Source organism: Vespula pensylvanica, chromosome 23 (genome assembly GCF_014466175.1).
Source record: "Vespula pensylvanica isolate Volc-1 chromosome 23, ASM1446617v1, whole genome shotgun sequence".
NCBI classification, from domain to species: domain Eukaryota; kingdom Metazoa; phylum Arthropoda; class Insecta; order Hymenoptera; family Vespidae; genus Vespula; species Vespula pensylvanica.
The window spans coordinates 3,434,522-3,455,080 of record NC_057707.1 but is presented as its reverse complement, the minus strand read 5'-3'; the positions used below and the strand labels follow the sequence as shown (position 1 = coordinate 3,455,080).

General features: G+C 37.4%; 1 protein-coding gene across 4 annotated transcripts in view; it reads right to left on the bottom strand.

The window, feature by feature from the left end:
- The window catches only part of LOC122636747 (glycogen synthase kinase-3 beta), a 56,967-nt gene extending 38,433 nt beyond the window's left edge, over positions 1-18,534 (bottom strand). For 2 of the 4 annotated variants that reach the window (XM_043828322.1, XM_043828327.1), the window contains exon 1: positions 17,805-18,534. In XM_043828322.1, the coding sequence (XP_043684257.1) occupies positions 17,805-17,889 (85 nt within the window). In that variant the 5' untranslated portion in view covers positions 17,890-18,534. Of the gene's footprint in view, positions 1-15,382; positions 15,524-17,804 lie in introns of those variants that run through there. The other 2 variants (XM_043828328.1, XM_043828329.1) reach the window with 2 other exon arrangements.
- Between the last annotated feature and the right edge of the window lie 2,025 nt (positions 18,535-20,559).

Below are 20,559 nucleotides of genomic sequence, written 5' to 3'. Positions count from 1 at the left end.
GATACCGATATAGAATTATGAATGTTATATTTCATAAATCGATAAGCGAAATAAATTGTATTAAATAAAAAGATTTTTTATTTATTTATCATTTTTATTCATTCGACATAATTGATCATTCATAATTTCGATTAATTAACTTGTAAATTATACATTCAAATTTCCTTTATGAAATAATTTATAATTCGTAATTAATAATTAAATAACGAAGAGCAAAAAATGTATTGTTATTTTAATTGTACACGAATTTTATGTAATTAAAAAAATATATGCACATATAAAAAAACTTGCTATTTGTATAACGTTAAAATATAAATGATAAATAAAACTCTTCCTACTTTTGTATACGATAATATAAAAATAAATATTGTAAAAATTTCGTTTATCTTCCAATACGTCCGATTATGGCACAAATAGAGACAGAGAAAAAGCAAAAGAGAAAAAAAGAGACACGAAAAGACAGAGAGGGGGGGGGGGATAAAGAAGGAATACAGCAGCACAGCAGCATTCCTCAAGGCCGTCTTTGTCGTAACGGTAAGAAGAAGGTGCGCCGTGAGAGTTAAATATATGCACGTACAATGAGAACAGCTGATTGCTCGCTGCCGGTGACAGATCAATGAAGCGCTAAATCAATATCCATACGTGATACCAGACTAATATATAAGATCATTTCCTAACACGTGCTTTTATTTCAAGAAGATAGAAAATTTTTCTTTCAAATTAATATACTTATCTATGATTGAAGACAAAGACAGAAAGACAGGCAGGAAGAGATACAGATAGGAAGATAGAGAGGAAAAAAGAAAGAAAATGAGAAAAAATGTACACACACACACACACAGAGAGAGAGAGAGAGAGAGAGAGAGAGAGAGAGAGAGAGAAAAGAAACGAGAAAAAAGATATAAAGATGCGAGATCATTGAACGCAGCTTCGTCACGGAGAGAAATCTTTCCTCGGCAAGAGAGTTCGTAACTTTATTTTATTTCACGTTAGCTGTTTGTAATTTTTGAGGACACGTGGTCGACATCTGTGAAGCGTCTGCTGCAAATCTCGGTGACTTCTTAAAATAGAAGAGAGCATAGGGAGAAGAGAGAGATAGAAAAGGCCAGAGAGAGACAGAGAGAGAACCCGCGTCATTTTCTTCGTTTGAGAAAGAAAACGGGTTGATACTCGATCTACTTTCAACTTGTATAAGTTATCGTTGAATCCTTTTGTTAATCGAATTTTCATTTATTATTACTTTATATATATATATATAAAATGAAATCTCTATTTGTCAATTTATAAAAGTTGCTCGAAATCAGAGAAGCGAAGAGAGGGAAGAAAATATTTGATCGGAAAATATATGTCGTAATAAATTATACAATTACAATTAACGATTAGAAAATGGTAGAGAATTAAGAAATCCGAGTAGAAAAAGCAATTGTAAGAAAAAAAATATTCTCCAATTTTTTTTTCTTTTCATAATCAACTATAACCCTTTCGTTATCATATTTCGATTATATATCGATATTTACTTATAAATCGATTTAATTAACGAGGAGAATTTAAATTACAAAATTACATGAAATATAATATCGCATTTGTAAGAAAAGTCATAATTATCGTAAAATAAAGCACGTGTAACGTCTGACGACATTTATTAAACGAATCAATCTAAATATAGCTATTAAAAATGTTTAAGATAAATGACAAAGAATTCGAATAAAAAGAAAAGAAGAAGAAAGAAAGAAAGAAAAGAAAGCTCAACATAAAAATTACATTCCGATACAACCGTAAGGAATAAGATATTATATTTAAAAATCGATCTAAAACTTGGAGAATGATAAACGAAAGCCTATAAGAGAAATCTTTTATATTTCAAGAAGATCGATCGACTCTCTTCGAGGACACGTTCCCGTCTTAAATCGTCCTGTCTTACTGACCGAGAATCAGTTAAATAAACGAGTAGTGGTGGCGCCACTCGACGTGGTAAGTGGCGCCGCCACTCGACGAACACGGGTCGATGAAGGAAAGATTAAACGCAGGCGTGAATCGCTTGCGGGATGTAGAGGAGAGAGGGTGAGAGAGAGAGAGAGAGAGAGAGAGAGAACGGATCGAAAGAAGCTCTCTCTTGCCGGCACCGTTGCTTGCTCAGGTGGCTCCCTCTCTTTCTCTCATTCTCTCTCTCGCTCTTTTCAATGATCTTTCTTTTTCTCGTTTCTCCTTCTCCTTCGCCTCTCTTATACACGTCTTTGTCCGACTAGCAGTAACTCTTTATCGACTCTCCTCTAACTCGTCACGGTACATGTTCACGTGTTCTCCATGGCGGCACCGTTGAACCACGTCGTAACGTGGAATACGTCAAAGGAAGTGCCGTTGGCTTTGTAAAGAAGAGAGAGGGCCAGAGAGTCCGGGAGGAAGAGAGAAAAGAGAGAGGGACTGTGCTATGTATATTCGTGTGGGTGTACGTAATGACGTCATCGATGTTTGCATCGAATCGACGAATTATGCCAATCACGCACATAGCAGCATACACGCATGCACGTACACATATACGTATGCGTGCAGGCACACACGCGTATACGCGTACTCATCGGTAAATAAGATCACACTTTTGCTTATCATTTCTCTCTCTCGCGCGCGCGCACATACACTTATACCGGGTGACTTTCTCTATACACGCTACAAAGAAAAAAAGTCGGGCAACGAACGACAAATAATACGAAAGAGACTAACGTTCCTTGCTAGCTCTCTCTCTCTCTCTCCCTCTCTCCTCGTCTCTCTTTCTCTAATGAATAATTCCAACTACGTTCGTTCAACTTTAACCTTACTTGCACTCGTGGCCAAGGTCGCGGCACCTGCTACCGGGAAACGAATATTCCCAACGTACCAGACAACGTACGTCGAATACAAACTTGTGAACTTATGTATGTACAAAGTGCGTGTGTGTGTGAGAGAGAAAAGAGAAATAGTACATATCAATAATATAGAGTTCTAAAGTAACGTCAAATATGGATCTCGTGATCTCTATATTACGAAGCAACGACGAGGCAACGACGAAGCAACGAAGAAGACAACGTCGACGACGATACGCCGAGTTGAGTCGATATCGGGATGCGCGCGCGCGCGCGCGCGCCTGACAGAGAGAGAGAGAGAGAAAGGCAGGAGAAAGAGAAAATTATTTTTTTTATTTTCTATATGCACGATTCGAGCTATCGATTATTAGTTATTACGAATTTCTTCTAATACATTTTTTCCTTTAAGATTCTCGTACATACATGTATGAACATGTGAAAAATAACGAAGATTATCTTGTTCTTTTTTAAGTGTATTAATTAGTATCAACTCGAAAATTATGTTACGAAGGTTATGTTACGAATACGCATGAAGATATTTCATAAGCATGTATCAAACGTTGATACGATATATGTATTTTATATAAATTTTTTGTTAAGCTCTATAAAAAGACGGAGAATAATTCAACGCTTATTTGTATAAATAATATCAAAAGAAATAAAATTATTAAGTGAATATTTATTAGAATCAAATAATCAAATTATAAAATTAGTAAGACTAAAATATTTATTTAGTAATTTTATGGAAATGATCTCGTAAAGCGTTTAACTGACAACACTTCTTCTTTTAGAACGATTCGAAAGATTTAAAAAAAATTGTAGGATCGTTCGAAACGATTACTTATTTTTATTTCAAGGATATTGTTCTCTAAGATTTCGTTAGAGAGAAAAATAGTCGGCAACAGTGAACTATCGTTATTTTTTACGTTTTTAAATATTTACGACAGCGTTTACATTTAAATACGATTTGAATATCAATTTGCGAATAAGAAGCAAATATTAGTGTCCGTTTGCTTATCCATCTTATTAACTCGATTTGAATATTTATGATTAATTCTTGAATAGAAAATGTAAAATTTTGATTAAAAACATTCGGTACGATGATACTAAAACTAATGCAGCAACTTTCACGAAAGGAATGGACAATATAAATTAATTTCTATAATATATTAATTTGTTTCAAATGCAACTATATTTCTTAAAAATAAAATCAAATATTAAAGAAAGAAAAAGGAAAAGAATAAAAAGAAATATAAAAGAAAAAAGAAAATTAATGAATAATTAGAATTAGAAAATAAACTGTTTGGAATGGTTACGTATGCTTTAATTGTCTCTCTCTCTCTCTCTCTCTCTCTCTCTCTCTCTCTCTCTCTCTCTCTCTCTCTCTGATATTAAAATTAATATTAAGACGACCATAAAACGCGATCACAATGGAATAAAGCTTATACACGTCGATACATGCGAAAGATCATCTCAATACCGTTTCTGATGAATAACTCGATTGGATTTTTTGTTTGCAAAGCTGAACATTTTTTATAAAACTTGATTCCTTCATAAATTTCAATAGTTAAAAATTTACGTTGAAATAGAAAAAAAAGAAGAAATAAATAAATAAACAAACAAATAAATAAAAAGGATTTTCACAAACGCAATTAGTGTTTGTACAAATACATGGTATATTCTTCATTATTTTCTTCTTTTTTCAAATATATCGTATAGTCGGAAAATAATCTATAATCGATTTTCGTCATGTATTTCTAGCCATTGTTACGTATATTCGATCGATACGACGTCCGATAATAATTGTCATTCGACGTTCTCCTCGAAAGCTCGTGAAAAGCTCCTACATACGAGGATAACGCGAATAATCTATTCCTGTTCTTCGAAAAGGACGAGTATGTGTCGAGATATCGATAGGTAAATACTAGACGGAAGAGAATACTAGGATAAAAACAGAAAGGAAGGACGAATTTAACGAATATTAATATTCTCATGGGAAAGTACCAAATGAAAAATGAAAAGCGAGGGAAAAAGACGAACAAAGAAGAGAGAGAGAGAGAGAAAATATTACGATAAGGAAGAAAAGAAAGAGAGAACGATTATAAGGAATATTTGTTCGAAAAGATGAAAAATAACATTGAAAAGATAATCAAAGAAAAATAGAGAGAAAGAGAGAATGAGAAAGAGAAGAAAGACAACGAAAGACAAGGATAAAAATAAAAATGACGAGTCGATGCTTCTAAGGAAAGAAAAAATTGCACGATAAGAGAGAAAGAGAAAGAGAGAGAGGATATTAGGATAAGGACAAAAAGAAAGGACGATTAACAAATGTTTTTAAGAAAAGATGAAAAATAACAATGTAAAAAGTAGAAAAAAGCATACAAAGATAAAGAGAAGAATAAAGATGATAGGTCAACGCTTCTAAGGAAAGAATAAAATGAGCGATGAAAGGAGGGAGAAAAAGAACGATTATTGAAAAATTTCAAAGAGAGAAGAAAAATTAATGAACTAAAGTAGAAAAAAATAGAAAATAAAGAGATAGATAAATGGATAGATAGATAGCCGAGGGAAAGAAAGAATTAAAATAAACACGGAAAGAACGATTGGCGAGTATATCTGAAAGAAGAAGGAAATGAACGGAGAGAGAGAGAGAGAGAGAGAGAGAGAGAGAGAGAGAGAGAGAGAGAGAGAAAGAGGGAAAAAGAAGTAGATATAGAGAAAGGTTGTTATTACGGATATATCGTCATTATGGCATATCTTTGTCTCTCTTGTGCCTAGTTACATCGTAGTTACATACTTTCTCTCTCTCTCTCTCTTATTATTCGCACGCTTATCGCAAGAATTTCTACGAGTACAGTTAGGACAGTTTAGTGAGAAGGAGGTCAAAAGAAGAAAACGAAACGAAGAGGGAGAGAGAGAGAAAGGGAGGAAAAACTTAAAGAGACGTCTCTCGTTGACCGTTCGTACGCGATGATGTCGTCGTCGTTGACCTTGAGACGAGAAAAACAAGGCGTGGTCCGCCCTAAAGGCTTGGCCTGTCACCAGAAACTCGTCGAACTCTCGGCGACCCGTGAAAATCATCGGACTAACGATTGCATTTTCTTTCTGTCTATCGCTATCTATCGTTGATCGAATATTCTCTCTCTGTCTCTCTCTCTCTCTTTCCCCCCTCCCTCCTTTCTCTTTAGGGGTACCTTTAAATTTAAATGTCTTGCTTCGTACGGACGGATTAGAATTCGTAGGGAAAAACGTAATTAGAATGGTCGAAAGAATTCCTACGAATTTTCACGTATCATTTCTAACATTTTCCCCTTTTATTTTTTTCTTTTGAATTGTACCTTTAGATCTCAATTTTTTAGTCAAAATCGTTCGATCGAAAAATGAATTAAAATGACTACAGAAATTTCTACGAATTCGTCATCTACTATTTCTAACATTTATCTCTTTTAGCGTATACTTAAATCTAAATTTCGTAAACGTAATTAAAATAGTTGAACGAATTCCTTGCGAAGTTTCATGTATCATTTCTTCTCTACCCTTCCATTCCCTCGTTCTTTATTTTTGAAAGAATCTTAGCCATAAATCATCGATTTAAATATCTTTTCGTATACAAGATCGTAAATCTTTCTAAATCCATCAAAATCGAGTAAAAAAGTCTCAAGTTCTCCTTAAGAAGAAGAAGAAGAAGAGGCAGAAAAAGGAGAAAAAAGAAACTCGGTGAATTCAAGAGATTAAGTGCTTAGAAATCATGGTGAAGGAGGGGAGTGGAGAGGCGGGGGCTGACTCATACACGTAATCGAGTAAAGGACGTTCTTCTATTGGCTCGTTACCAAGATCGCATAAATCTAGCGTGAGATCATCGAGGAAACCCTCGTCAAATTGATCTCAAAAAAAAAAGAATGTCCAATTTAACGAAAAGAATTATATATATATAAAATTCTCTTTTTTTTTGCAAAAAGCTATTAAAAAATGCTACATTCGCGTAGTATCGACTATGTTTATAGGCGGATACGATGACGGTTTACGGAATCAAAAGAGCTCGATTATTTATCTATTTGTCTATTTGACAATTTATGAAATATAATTTGCGGAAGAAAACTTGTAAAAAAGAAAAAAAGAAGAAAAAGCAAATAGCTTGATTAAGAAAAACGTTTATATCGAAGAAAAGTATACGTGTATGTAGGTATGTGTATTATTTCGTTTCATTATCGTGAAATAACGGGAAACGACGCAAAAGGCGAAGGGTTTCCGGATGCGAGCGTTCTATTTAAAAACGACAGTCGAAACGAACGAACGAACGAACGAGAGGACGTGGATAAGAGAGATTCGCCTTACTCTTTCCAGCGAATATAAGCATTTCGTCAAAATCTCGAGAAAAAGGAGACGGAGACGGAGGAAGAGAGTATATTTTCCTCTTTATCTGTCTCTCTGAGAGAGAGAGAGAGAGAGAGAGAGAGAGAGAGAGAGAGAGAGAGAGAGAGAGAGAGACAGACAGAGAGAGACAGAGACAAAAAGATAAAGAGAGAGGGATAGAGAGAGAAAGACGAGACGTGTCTGCGTGTGTACGAGAGACAGATAGCAGAGATAGAGAGATAAAGTGCATGTGTGTGAAAGGGAAAGAAGGAGATAGAGATAAAAAGAGAAAAAAAGTATGTGTGCGTGCGTGTCGCGTGAAAGAATACGCACAAACTTTCGTAAAAATGATTTTTCTTTTTTTCCCCAGAAGAATTCGTCTTATTTTTCTAAAATTTTACGTGTATAAATATGAATGAAGTGAAACGTGACAATTTTTTTTGTTAATTCTATTAATAATTTCCAAATAATGTATACAAATACACGTGATTATGATGATTATTCTATTGAAGAATTTAAAAGATCGATTATATATTAATTTATAAAAAAGAAGAGAAATTATCGATCATTTGTTAACTATAGATCGTTTTATCGAATCATACCAATTTTTCAATCATCATTGGGGAATTGAAGCGATACGACTGGTATTATAGTAATTTGATATATAATAATTGAAACGGGAAAAAATGATATAGATAATTTGCATCGTAAAAAAATTATATACCAAATCTAGATCGTAATTTCTTTTCTTTTTTTTTCTTTAAATCGCCCATCTCGATAATGGCCGCCGTCCGAATGAAATTCGATCGATCTTATATCAAGGTCATCGATTATATAACAGATAAAGTGAAACGTTGTTACAGATAAAGAAGATAGTATCGACTAGAGTAAGACCGATTTATCGATTTCCGAATAACAAGGTTTGAACCTTGTCGAACGATTCCCGGAGTAACATAAATCGATGATTCGGGTCAGGACGATTCAGTTGGTAGGATAATCGATCCTTGAAAGTTCGCGGAGACACGAGTAGAGTGTACACCACCTTACTTCGTTGCCTCGAAGTCTGCCTGGCAACCGAGAGCGATATCGATACGTAATTACATCGCACGGGGAAGAGGGAGGAGGATAGGAGAAAGAGCGAGAAAGAGAGAACGATCACGTGCGATTATTTTTAAATTAGTTACCCTCGAACAACGTCGAACGACTAACTTAAACTAATTTCGTTATACTAATTCGCGCAACGATTTTATCTACCCCCCAATTCCCTCCTACCCTTGTTAATTTACCATATTATCTGGTTAACGTCTTATCGTTTAAATAATAAAATTATTCATATTTTTGAAGCATATGGAGAAAACAAAAAGCTTGAAAGAATTTTGTTCTTTTCTTTTTTTCTTTCTTTCTTTTTTTTTCTTTTTTTTTTTTTTTTTTTTTTAATAAGAATGACAGACAAAATTAGAGTTGAATGAACGAAATTCGTTTGTAACTCCCTTCACCGTCTAATATTACAATCATATCTATATAACATTGTGTCTGTGTAAATAATTATTAATAATTATTAATAATAATTTTGAGCGAATACATATACATATATATATATATATATATATATATATATATATATATATATAAAGGAAAAAAGAAAAAAGAGAAAAATCTGTTTTTAGAACAAGACAAAAAACAAAGACACAAAGATCGAAATTAATTTCTAACTAAACTTTACAATCTTATCCGAAAAAAAAGAAAAAAGAAAAAGAAAAAAAAAGGATAGAATACTCGAAATTTATTTTGTAAAAAGGAGTTGTAAAAATAAAAAAGTTGTAATTTACTTTTTTTCCCTTCTCTATCTGTGTTAACTGTGATAGTCAAAGGATTAAAAGCTGCATATCCGCAGTGAGATCTACGAAGTACGAGTCCAAAAAAAGATTCTTGGCATAGTACCATCTCTCTTTCTCTTTCTCTCACATGCGCATAGAGAGAGAGAGAGAGAGAGAGAGAGAGAGAGAGAGAGAGAGAGAGAGAGAGAGGGAGGGAGAGAGAGAGAGAAAAAGTCGAATGTTCATATATGGAAAGAGAAAATAAAAAAAAAAAAATAATAGTTAAAAAGAATCATGTATCCATTTCAATAGAGTTGCTGGTAAGCCCATAACGTGTAAATCGATCAATAGTGTCTTAATTCTTCTCTTATATTCTCCTATTTCATTTAAGAAAGAAAAAAAAAATTTTTTTCTCATAAATACTGTTCGATATAATAATCTATAAGACTGTGAGCTATAGATGTTCTGAAATTGACAGTCAAACGATTTCATTCGATTTAAGAGAATTTCTCTATGACGGTGAACGTTATCAAAGTCCACTTTCCTCTTCGTCGTCGTCCAAGTGGACGACGTCGAATCAAAAGCATCGATCGATGCGAAAGCTCCCCTTGTCTCTCTCCCTCTCTGTAGAAGCGTAGGAGGTAAAATTTGCGTGCCATCGCCAACGTAGTCGTGGTCTCTGGTCTCTCTATTGCGAATAGTTTAATATCATAGGGGCATATTGACCCAGATCCCATTAGTAAACTCTTACGCATTTACGCATGCGCTTTGCGTACCGTATGATTGGATCGTTAATAAAAATGATTGGATATCGATTTTTATTTTATTTTTATTCTTTTCATATATATATATATATATACGCACACACACGCACACACTGAGAAAAAAGAGGAGCTGAGAAAGATATAAAGAACAAATAAAGTACATAAATGAATAACAATTTGATTATTAGACGTTATTTCGCTTTATAACGTTTCTTATACATCTAATTTATGTGGAATTTAGATAAATTATATACTATTACTTTATCTAAATTATCTACATTAATGGTATAGCATTATGTGGTATATATTATACATATGTATATGCACACATACACTATTAATTTAGATAGATTAGATATATTATAGATAGTCTCAAGTAAATATTTAAAGATATCTGTTTTGTTGGTTCGAAGAAAGAGATAGAAATAAATTAATAAATTTTTCTGTTATAACAAAAATTGACGATAAATCACGGTATGTGTGTCAGTGTGTTTTGCTTTATAATGTTTTTTATATTATTTCTATTTTCATTCAACTACGTAATTATATATTATTATATGTATTTTCGTTAGATAATTTAGATAAATATTTAAGAATATCAATTCTGCGCTCGAAAGAAGGAATTATCGTTATTATCTATTATCGATCATAATCAAAATTTCTAATGGAACGCTGCAACGAATTATCCTAAACTTTCGAATAAATCTTTTTGTAATGTGTAAAAAAGAAGGAAGAAAAAAAAAGGAAAAAAGAAAAAGAAAAGAGAAAAAGGAAAAAAAGAACAAAATTGTGGCAATAGTATTAACTACTTTCTCTGTACGGTTGGGCGAGTATTATTATTATACAAACGAGGATTCCCTTGGATTTGTTTCGATCGCATGCAACAAGCTTTTGCTTTGCGTACGTATATTAAACCGAAAGAGCTCGACACTCGACTTCGCGTATGCACGTATATAATCGTCGTATATACTTAGCTTATAACGAAGCTCGAAAAGTTTGCGTCGGAAGTGTAATTAGATTCTGTCCGGCTGGCATACCGCGAGATTTGTAAAAAGCTTCGGGATCTCGTGCTTTTACACGAAAATTATTTAAGCTCTCTTTCGTAAGAGACGAAGGACGGAGATACGGATAGAGATAGACAGATAGATGGATAAACAAATCGATAGAAATATTTAATTATCCGATTATATAATTTTAATTTTGAATTTAATTTCAACATAATTAATATAAGTAATTCGAATACAATGTGTAGACAAAAAAGAAAGCTAGGTAGGCAAATAACTCGATGAATAGATAGATCAAGAAATTGGAAGATATAAATAGATAGAAATATCTAATTATCTAATAATATAGATATAATATATATAGGTGAAAAAAGAAAATTATATACGGATGTATAACTCGATAGCAACGGATAAATATATAGAAATATCTAATTATTCGATTACATAAATATAACATATAGACGAAAATGCGTGCTAGTTAATCGAATAGACGGATAGATGGATAAATAGATAGATAGATAGATAGACAGATAGATAGATAGATAGATAGATAAATAGATAAAAATAGAAAGGTAACGAAACGAAAGGCGGATAGGATGGGGTAGGAAATTTTCTATAGATAGTAACACGATTAATGCGTTGTCGATGACACTATTCTTGATGAGCGAACGCGCATGCGCATTCTACGCTAATTAAAAATTTTCATTAAGCACGTCGACTTCCCTTAATAGATACGTCTATCTTTCTTTTTTCCATCCTTCCTTTTCCTCCTCTCGCTTTATTTCCTTTTTCTCTCTTCCTCTCTCTCTCTCTCTCTCTCCCACCTTTTTTCCTATCGTCTTTTGTACATATGTGGAAAAATTCTAGCTTAGTTGAAAAAAGAAAAAAAAGAAAAAAAAGAGAGAGAGAAAAAAATTGTCTACCTTATTTCGCGTCGTTGCTCGAGGACGTACGGCGAATGACACGCCGCCGTCAACGCGACAGCCACCAGGATATTGACCCACTTTGCTATACGGAGCATGGCGACTTCGCACGAATACGCTCTCTGCCTGTTCCGATCGTTCCCGAGTTTACTTCATGCTTGCGAGCGTATCACACCGAGTAAAAAATTGTTTAATCGAGTCAGAAATTGTCCAGTCTTCTTAAAAGCTTATACGTATTATCATTATAATTCATTCTTTTTTATTTCTTCTTCTTCTTTATTTTGTTCATTTATTTATTGTTTATTTATTTATTTGTTCCTACTCAAAATAAATTCCGACGTGAATCCTACGTTGGTTCGATTGGAATGTATAAAAAATGAGAAGGAAAATGGAAAGAAAAAGAAAGAGGAAGAAATCGTTTAATCGAGAAGTACGTAATTGTGCGTTCTTCCTAAAGCTTGCATCGTCGTTATTATTTCTTTTTGTTTTTGTAAAACAAAGTTCGATACGAATTCGACGTTGATTCGATTTTAATGTGAATAATGTAAAGGAAAAAGAAAACAAGAGAAAAAAGAGGAAAATCGTTCGATCGAGAGTAAGAAATTGTGCATTCTTCCAAAAGCTTATACCATAATTATAATTCCTTTTTTACAACAGAGGAAAAAATGTAGAGGATTTTTTCTTTTCTTTCTCTCCGAGGCGAAATTCGCAATAAAATTTCTATTTTACAAAACAAAATTCGATACGATAGTCAATTAGATGATCATATTTGCTTACGGCGTAAAAAAAAGAAGAAGAAGAAGAAGAAAGAAAAAGAAGCGTCGGGGAAGAAAAAAATGAAGAATAAGAAGAAGAGAAAGAGAAAAACTCTATTCACCAAAGTAATTGAAAATATCGATCGTTAGTCGATCGAGGGTATTGACGATAAATTCAAAAGGTGGATAATAAGTATTGGATCGCGAGTAAGTCTCCCGAGAATCATCATTTAATTTACGAGAATGGTCTCTTTAGTGGCTATCGGATTTACGTATAAGCGCCGTATAAACTTTCTCGCTGAAACGGTAAAACATCCGATGCTATTCTCGTCCCTATGACACGTCGGGGCCGTTATACACATGATATTAACTCGCGCACTGTATTTTGGCACGAAATTATAATCGACGCGACGTTTTATAATACGCGAGCTTATGTACCTTCATCCTCATCCTCCTTCGCCTCCGTCATCACCTCTCTCCCATCTCGAACGAATCTTATCGAATCTAAGCGTCCAATAATCGTCAAAATATTTTTTCGACCGTATCAATCGATCGATCAATAATTCTTATGTCTAATATCGTACGCGTCTCTACGTGCGCATATATACGCTATTCTTTTAAGATCATATTCCAATATAATCAATTAATTAATCATTTGTAGAATTTATAAATATTATTATATGAAACTTATTGTATATTATCATATACGAATAATATCTAATTATCGATCATCACGAAACAAATTCGATACGTTTCCGACGAACGAACGATTCTAGTAAAATAATCTAATATTTTACATATTCTGTACTAAGGTTATTTATCTCGATAAAATAATTAACGTATCCATCGAATAATATTTACGATCGAGAGAAATAAATTTAAGATCGTTTACTATCGGAGCTTGGCGAACGTAACGATCGAGAGTTATGTTAGACTAATTGTCATCGATAAAATCCTTTTAACGCGTTTCGAACATACACACACACACACACGCGCGCGCGCGCGCGTAGATAGATCTAGCCGATTGATAGGCTTACGACGTATTATCTATCGGCAGTGCAGCGTAACGTGCGTCATCTTTTTTTGGCAGTTAAGTGGGTTAAAGAAGACCTTTGGGAAAGGTCCAAGGTATATACCTATGTATATCGCGCACGAAGAGACCTATATAAACATACACACGTATCGCATACGTATAAAAGAAAACTCCTTCCTCCCTCTTCCTCCACGTATCTATCTACATCCGATAATACTCTAAAGATATTAAGGAGATAAAAAATAGGAAAGCAAACGGCTAGTTGGATAAAGAAAAGGGATAAAAAATAAAATAAATATGTGCGAGAGAAAGAGAGAGGAAATAAAAACCTTAAAATTTAGAATATTAATCCAGTCTAGTACGTTTCTCTGTTTTTTTTTTTACCCTTTTTTCGTACTTACCTATCTCTCTTTCTTACTCGATGCATGTGTCTACGTCTCTCTTACTTTCTGTACGTTACCGTCTCTTTTCTGTCTCTTGCTTTCCGTACAAGACTCTCGTTTCTCTCTTATTCTCTGTACGTGACTAGTCTCTATCTCTCTTTCTTTTTTTTTACATGTATCTATCTACTTATATCTTCTCTCTTTCTCTCTTACGTCCAAGACGGTCGATATTTGCTGGCACATACGAGGAATATTTTATTCACGCGGAATTCGTGAGCTTGGAAAAAGTCTTTGGAATAATTTAAGAGGTCGGATGGCCTGAGAGTAGTATCCGTCCACGGACGGAGAGTATCCCCGAGGAAAGCATTTATTCCGCTTTAGTGCGATCGTACCTGCAGTAGCAACGGCAGTACCAGCACCAGCACCAGCACCAGCAGCAGCAGCATCAAGCGTGACCCTCTTCGTGAGAAGCAAACGCGCGCGCGCGCGCATACAAGAAAGAGAGAGAGAGAGAGAGAGAGAAAAGATGAAGAAGTAGGAGAAGGAGAAGAAGAAGAAGAGAGATAGATAGAGACGTGGAAAACTATTCTGGAACGAAAGACGATCGTAGCGTGAAAAAGACAGGAGAGCTACGTGAAGCGAAACTATAAAAGTGCAAGACGAGTGTGTTTCACCAAGACGAAATGACCGACGACGCCCGGGATGCAAAATGACGAGTATGGAAAACGGTTCTACCAACGACAAACCCATCGATTTATTTTTAATCCAATTGTATATTTACCTCCTATCGTATTAACATTCAATATTTTACGCTCTCCCTCTCCTTCTCTCTCATAGTTTACTAGAGTTTAAAGAAAATCATTCGATCGGTGGTAATAACAAATTTTTAATTTCTTTTCTCGCTATATTATTAATCGTTTATATCAATCAAGATTTCTCGTATCGATTAATTAAGATTTATACAATTGTTTGTTATTATCGATCGGTTTTTGTCAGCATTTCTTATCATCGGCATCGTCGTCGTCGTCGGCGTCATTAAGACGGTGCATAAATAATTATGGTTTTTATCGTATTGCTCGATAACGAGTTACCTGTAAAAATTGCATACCTCTAATTATCTTTGCACAAACCTAATATTATTATTAGTATCATTGTCACCATTATCATTATGTTTTAATAAAATTATCGATATCGTAATCGTTAAAACAACGTTTACCGAAAATTATATATATTCTTTCCATATATACATTATTATCGATAATATCCGTAATATTTAACAGTAAAAAGTTTTCGTCAAATTTCGACAGTCGATGCAATCAAACTTTGGATCGACGAATATGTCGATCGTTCGATTTAATATCCTCGATCAAAAAAGACACGCACGATCTCGTCCTCATAACTTAAAAAATTTATCTTTTCGATCCTTTCATTTTTATCTGTCTGTTCTATTCTATTCCATTTGTTTATTTATTATTTCTTTTTCTCGTAAAAAAAAAAAAGCAAACAAACTTACAAGTCTCTTCGGTAACCGGCTGCAGCATCTACGTAGATTTTTTCTCGATATGAAGACCGAGAGAACGCGCATGCGCTGAAACACGCTCGAATACACGTTGCACTCGCACGAAAAAAAAAAGAAAGAAAGAAACAAGAGGGAGAAAAGAAAATCGAATTTTTTAACACTTCCTATCCTTTCCTCTTTTCACATCCACATAAACGTATATAAACATACGCGTACGATACCGCACACGGAGTATCGTCCGTTCTTTTTTTTTTCCTTCTTTTTTAACAAGATGTCACAGCTAAGACAAAACTGTCTTATTCGATTATAGACAAAAAAAAAGGAAGAAATAAAATAAATAATAAAGTGTGCGCGTGTGCGGACACACGTGACAAACGCGTCTCTCGTTCCAAACACGTCAAGACACAGCGCGCTCTTCGCGAACACTAAAGGAGAGAGAAAAGCGAGTCCGTGGACGATGCCGATGTCTCTCTCTTTCTCTCTCTCTCTCTCTCTCTCTCTCTCTCTCTCTCTCTCTCTCTCTTTCTTTCTCATTCTCCGTCGAGGAGGGACGTGTACGTAAATCAGGTGGCCGCCAAGAATGCAACGCATATAATGCGCTCTCATCGGTACGTTCACCAGCACGTGGCGCGCTTAAACTTTGCCTGAACACGCGCGCGCACCCTTTATATATATATACATATATATAAATTCAGAAGTTCTTTTACGCGGATGAAATACCTGGAGCGTACGAAATAAAACACTCGATTTCCGGTCAAATCGGAAGTTTAACGAGTTCTTTAATTTCCTGATATCTCCTCTTTTCCGTAATTAATCGGACATTTCAACGAATCGTCTTTAGAAAACGTACCGAACGGTCTAAAGTTCGCAATTATACGAGATATAGCGCGTAAACGTATGCTCTACGTGTTACAGACGAAGCAATACCTAGCGGAATTGGAGTTTCTAAGAAAATTATAAACGTCGTTACGGTATTTCTTGTTTCGTGAAACACGAGATGTCTCATCGTCTCAAGTCCCTACAAATAATTATCGATCATCCTTATCTAATAACCGGTCGAATGCCATCGGTATCACCAGCGAGACAATTTCGCAAGCTTCGTTGAAAACGCTTCAAAGATTTTCTCTTTTGTCGCATTTAAAAGATCACGATATATCGGACGTCTAAATATTTATTAGGCACGAGATCGAAATAGGTAGAAAATTATTGACGCTAAAAGACATTTTCGATATCCTTTCTAAGAATGCACAACGTCTTCAACGGCGATAATTTGAGAAAAGAAAGGGGAAAAATGTATAAAGAATTACACGTTAACGTAAAAATAAGGACGATTTCGTTTCGTATCTATCGTTTCTCCGGCGATTATAAAAGATGACGGATAAATTCATCGATTTGATACAAAAGAAATAAAAAAAGTGAGAAGAAAAGGAAAAAAAAAAACGCGTTAACGAATGACGTTTGGGAATTCGTATAAATCGATCGGCGATGACTTCAAAGTCGTCGCAATACGTAAAAGAAATGGCGATGGGAAACCTCGTGAAGCGATACGTCGTCGAAAATTACATCGAGTTTCTCGCAACGAAACAATTCGATTTATGACGTCTGTACGCGAGTTAAGTAGCCAACCGTAATAAGATCATAGAAAGCGATTAGAAGATACGGTAACAAATTTTTCTAACGTACGGTACGTAACCATTAAAAACGAATCGACGATCGTTAAGTCGCGAGATATCGTCGAAAAAAAGGAAAAGAGATAAACGGTGGCCTTTCCCATTAAAAAGTATTTACGCGACGAACTTAATTTCGATAGAAAATTGCGCGGGCATTGCGTACTTGACAATCGATCGTACCTCGTTAAACGACGATAACGAAAACAACATCGATACGTAAATGAAAGAAGAGAAAAGGCGATTAAAAAATCGTTGGACAGCGATAGGAGAAGTAACCGGCGCGTAAAAAAATGTCGAAAGTTTAGCGATCTAGGAGAAACGACGAATAACACCGATGATAGTAACGGTAGTAGCAGCGGTAGCGGTAGCAGTGGCAGTAGTAATAGTCGAATAGAAAATGGAAGCCGCCAAAAATAGGAACAAACGACGTCGTTCTTTTTCTCTCGAAAAACCTTTACCGCGACGGACGGACGTAACTCGGATAAGAGATCCCAGGACGAAGAGTAGCGTAGAGGAGATACGGGGGATGATTGGTTACGGTAGTGAGATACGGGGGGGGGGGCGAGGCGAGAGGTGCGGGGTGATCGTAGGGTGGATGTGCTCGTCGGGGAGAGAGAGAGAGAGAGAGGGGGTAATTGGAGTAGGGGAGGGGCGAGGGTGAGAAGCGAAGGGGATGTGGTGTAACGGAGAAAAGATAGGAAGCAAAAGATGCGGATGGTAGAAGATACGCGTATGATGGTACTCACTGCTGATTTTCATGCCGCCGAGGGGCGGATTCGCGGGCGGCTTGTTGCCCTCGGCGAAGGAGGTGGTCCTCGGTCGGCCGCTCATCCTGAAGCCGGGAGCTGAGGAAGCTCCACCTGGCAGGGCCGGTGTTGCCGCGGCTGCGCTGCTTCCGCTGGCCGCCGCCTGGTCGGCCGGCCGTGCCGCTTCCTTTTCCTTCTTCTCGCTAAGGGCTCACAAGGAGTGACCGGGTAACGACGCGTTGTCCTCGTATTAGACACCACCTCGTACATCAATGACAGGGGAACAAGCTATAATCACATTGCAGTCGAACAGCAATAACGGCAGCAGCAGCAGGAGCAGCAGCAGCAGCAGCAGCAACAGTAGTAGTAATAGCAGTAGTAGTAATCAGCAGTAGTTGTAGCCAGAGCGCGATAATAGCAGCAGCACCAGCACTAGCGGCAACAACGGCAGCAGCCGCGGTTGCCCTCCTCTTTCTCTTATTCCCAAACAATTTTTTGATCACCAGATTTTATATATTTTTCTTCTTACGTACGCACGCATACACGAACACGAAACAAGAACAAGAACACGAACACGAACACGACACGAACACGAACACTCACGACGACGAAGATGGTACGCACACCTTCGCGTTACGACACACTACACCACCACCACTACCATCACCACCACCACCATCGACGACGACGACGACGACGACGACGACGACGACGACGACGACGACGATGACGATCACGACGGCGACGACGACGGCGACGACGACGGCGACGACAACGACGACGGCGACGACGGATGGACGGACGGAAGAGAAGAGCGGGTAACAGTAGAGTGTATGTAGTAGTAGTAGTAGTAGTAGTAGTAGTAGTAGTAGTAGGTGGCTGCTACTGGTGGTGCCGATCGAGAGGTGGGGGAAAAGGAAAGGGACGAGAGGAGGATACACAGGGGGGAGGGGAGGAGGAGGAGGAGGAGGAAGAGGGAGTAGCGACGCGCGATCGCCGATCGAAGGCGCGATTTTACGGACGGAGGCGTCGAGCTCGCTTGCCTGCCTCTATTTCTCTCTCTCTCTCTCTCTCTCTCTCTCTCTCTCTCTCTCTTCGCTGCTAACGACGGCAGCGACGCACCGTGTCAAAATCTGCTAACTCTCTCCGGTTAGAAAAGCCAACGCCGCTTTTTTCGAATCTGTACGAATCTTTCTTTCTCTCCTCTCTCACCAGTACCCTTTCTTTCTCGAATCAACGTCGTAGTTACGACGAGAGAGATAGAGTATGTCCTTTTTCTAATCGTTTATCCCGTCTCTCTCTCTCTCTCTTTCTCTGACGAGAGACACTCGTAGCAGTAACTCGGCAACGACTCGGCGGTAAGCCGAGAGAGGGAGGTAAAGGTCGACGTTTTCGGGACGGTTCGTACGCGCGAATGAACGCGAGCAAGGCGCACCGACCGCACTCTTTCTATCTATCTCTATCTATCTATCTATCTCTATCTCTCTCTCTGTCTCTTTCACTCGTGCTCTCCCTTCTTTTCCGCAGTTCTTCGGATCCACGGCTCGGGTTTCTTCGTTAGCCGTACCAACAGCAGCACCGTTAACTATACAACATCGTTGGCACGACACGACACGACACGACACACGACACGCACGACACGACAAGACACGATACGACACCACCACGACGACGACGACGACGACGACGACGACGACGATTCTTCGAGAAGAGAATTACCGATCGGAACGAGTCTATATATATATGTATATATATATATATCTACGCGAGTATATATGAACGGAGGACTTTGAAAATAAAAAAAGAAAATTAATTTCTTTACGGCACAACACGTCGTCCTCCTTCTCGTCGTCGTTGATTCTCTTTTCACCTCCTCTGTATAAATTCGACGCTCGCGCTACCTCTCGCCTCTTCCTCGAACGCTTTTCACCTATCTCTATCTCTCTCTTCCTCCACCTTCCTTCTTCTTCTTCTCCTTCTCCTACTCCTACGAGTCGCTAGTCCGTCCGTTCGTTCGTTCGTTCGTTCGTCGTTCTCTCTCTCTCTCTCTCTCTCTCTCTCTCTCTCTCTCTTCTTTCTCGAGTCGAGCGTGCGCGCGCGCAAGCGAGATCGCACCACTCTCGATCGTCCCTTTTCGACCCTTTTCGTCGTGTGCCACGGTCGCGCGCGCGACGGGGAAAAATCCTCGATACGACGATGACGACTACGACGACGACGACGACGACGACGACGACGAGAACGACGACGATGACACCACTGCTATTACTACTGTACCGCTGCACCACCACGCACGCACTATCTACACTCTATATTACTAGTTATTTTGCTAGTAATATCCGTGGCGCGCTAGTTCACACGATACACTCATATACTTTGTTCTTCTCCGATATCGTCCGCCGTGTCGCCTCTTTATTTTATTTCTATTTTACTTGACGTGCGATATTTTAACCTCTTCTCCTCTTTTTATTTCCCCTTTCGACTCTCGTCGTATTACGACGATTCCTCGACTTCTAGTCGCGTACGCGTACGCGTTAGCTCTTCTTCCTCCGCGGTGCGCCGCCGCCGTTGCTGGCAAACGAAGCCGTCTCCTCCTCTTCTCCTCCACCGCCACCACAACCACCACCACCACCACCTCCTCCTCCTCCTTCTCCTCCACCACCTCCACCGCCGCCTCCTCTTCCTCCCTCTTCTCTCAGCAGACTCGTCGTCGCGAGTTACTACTTGCGGTAAGAACGCCGCGCGACATTTCGCCGCT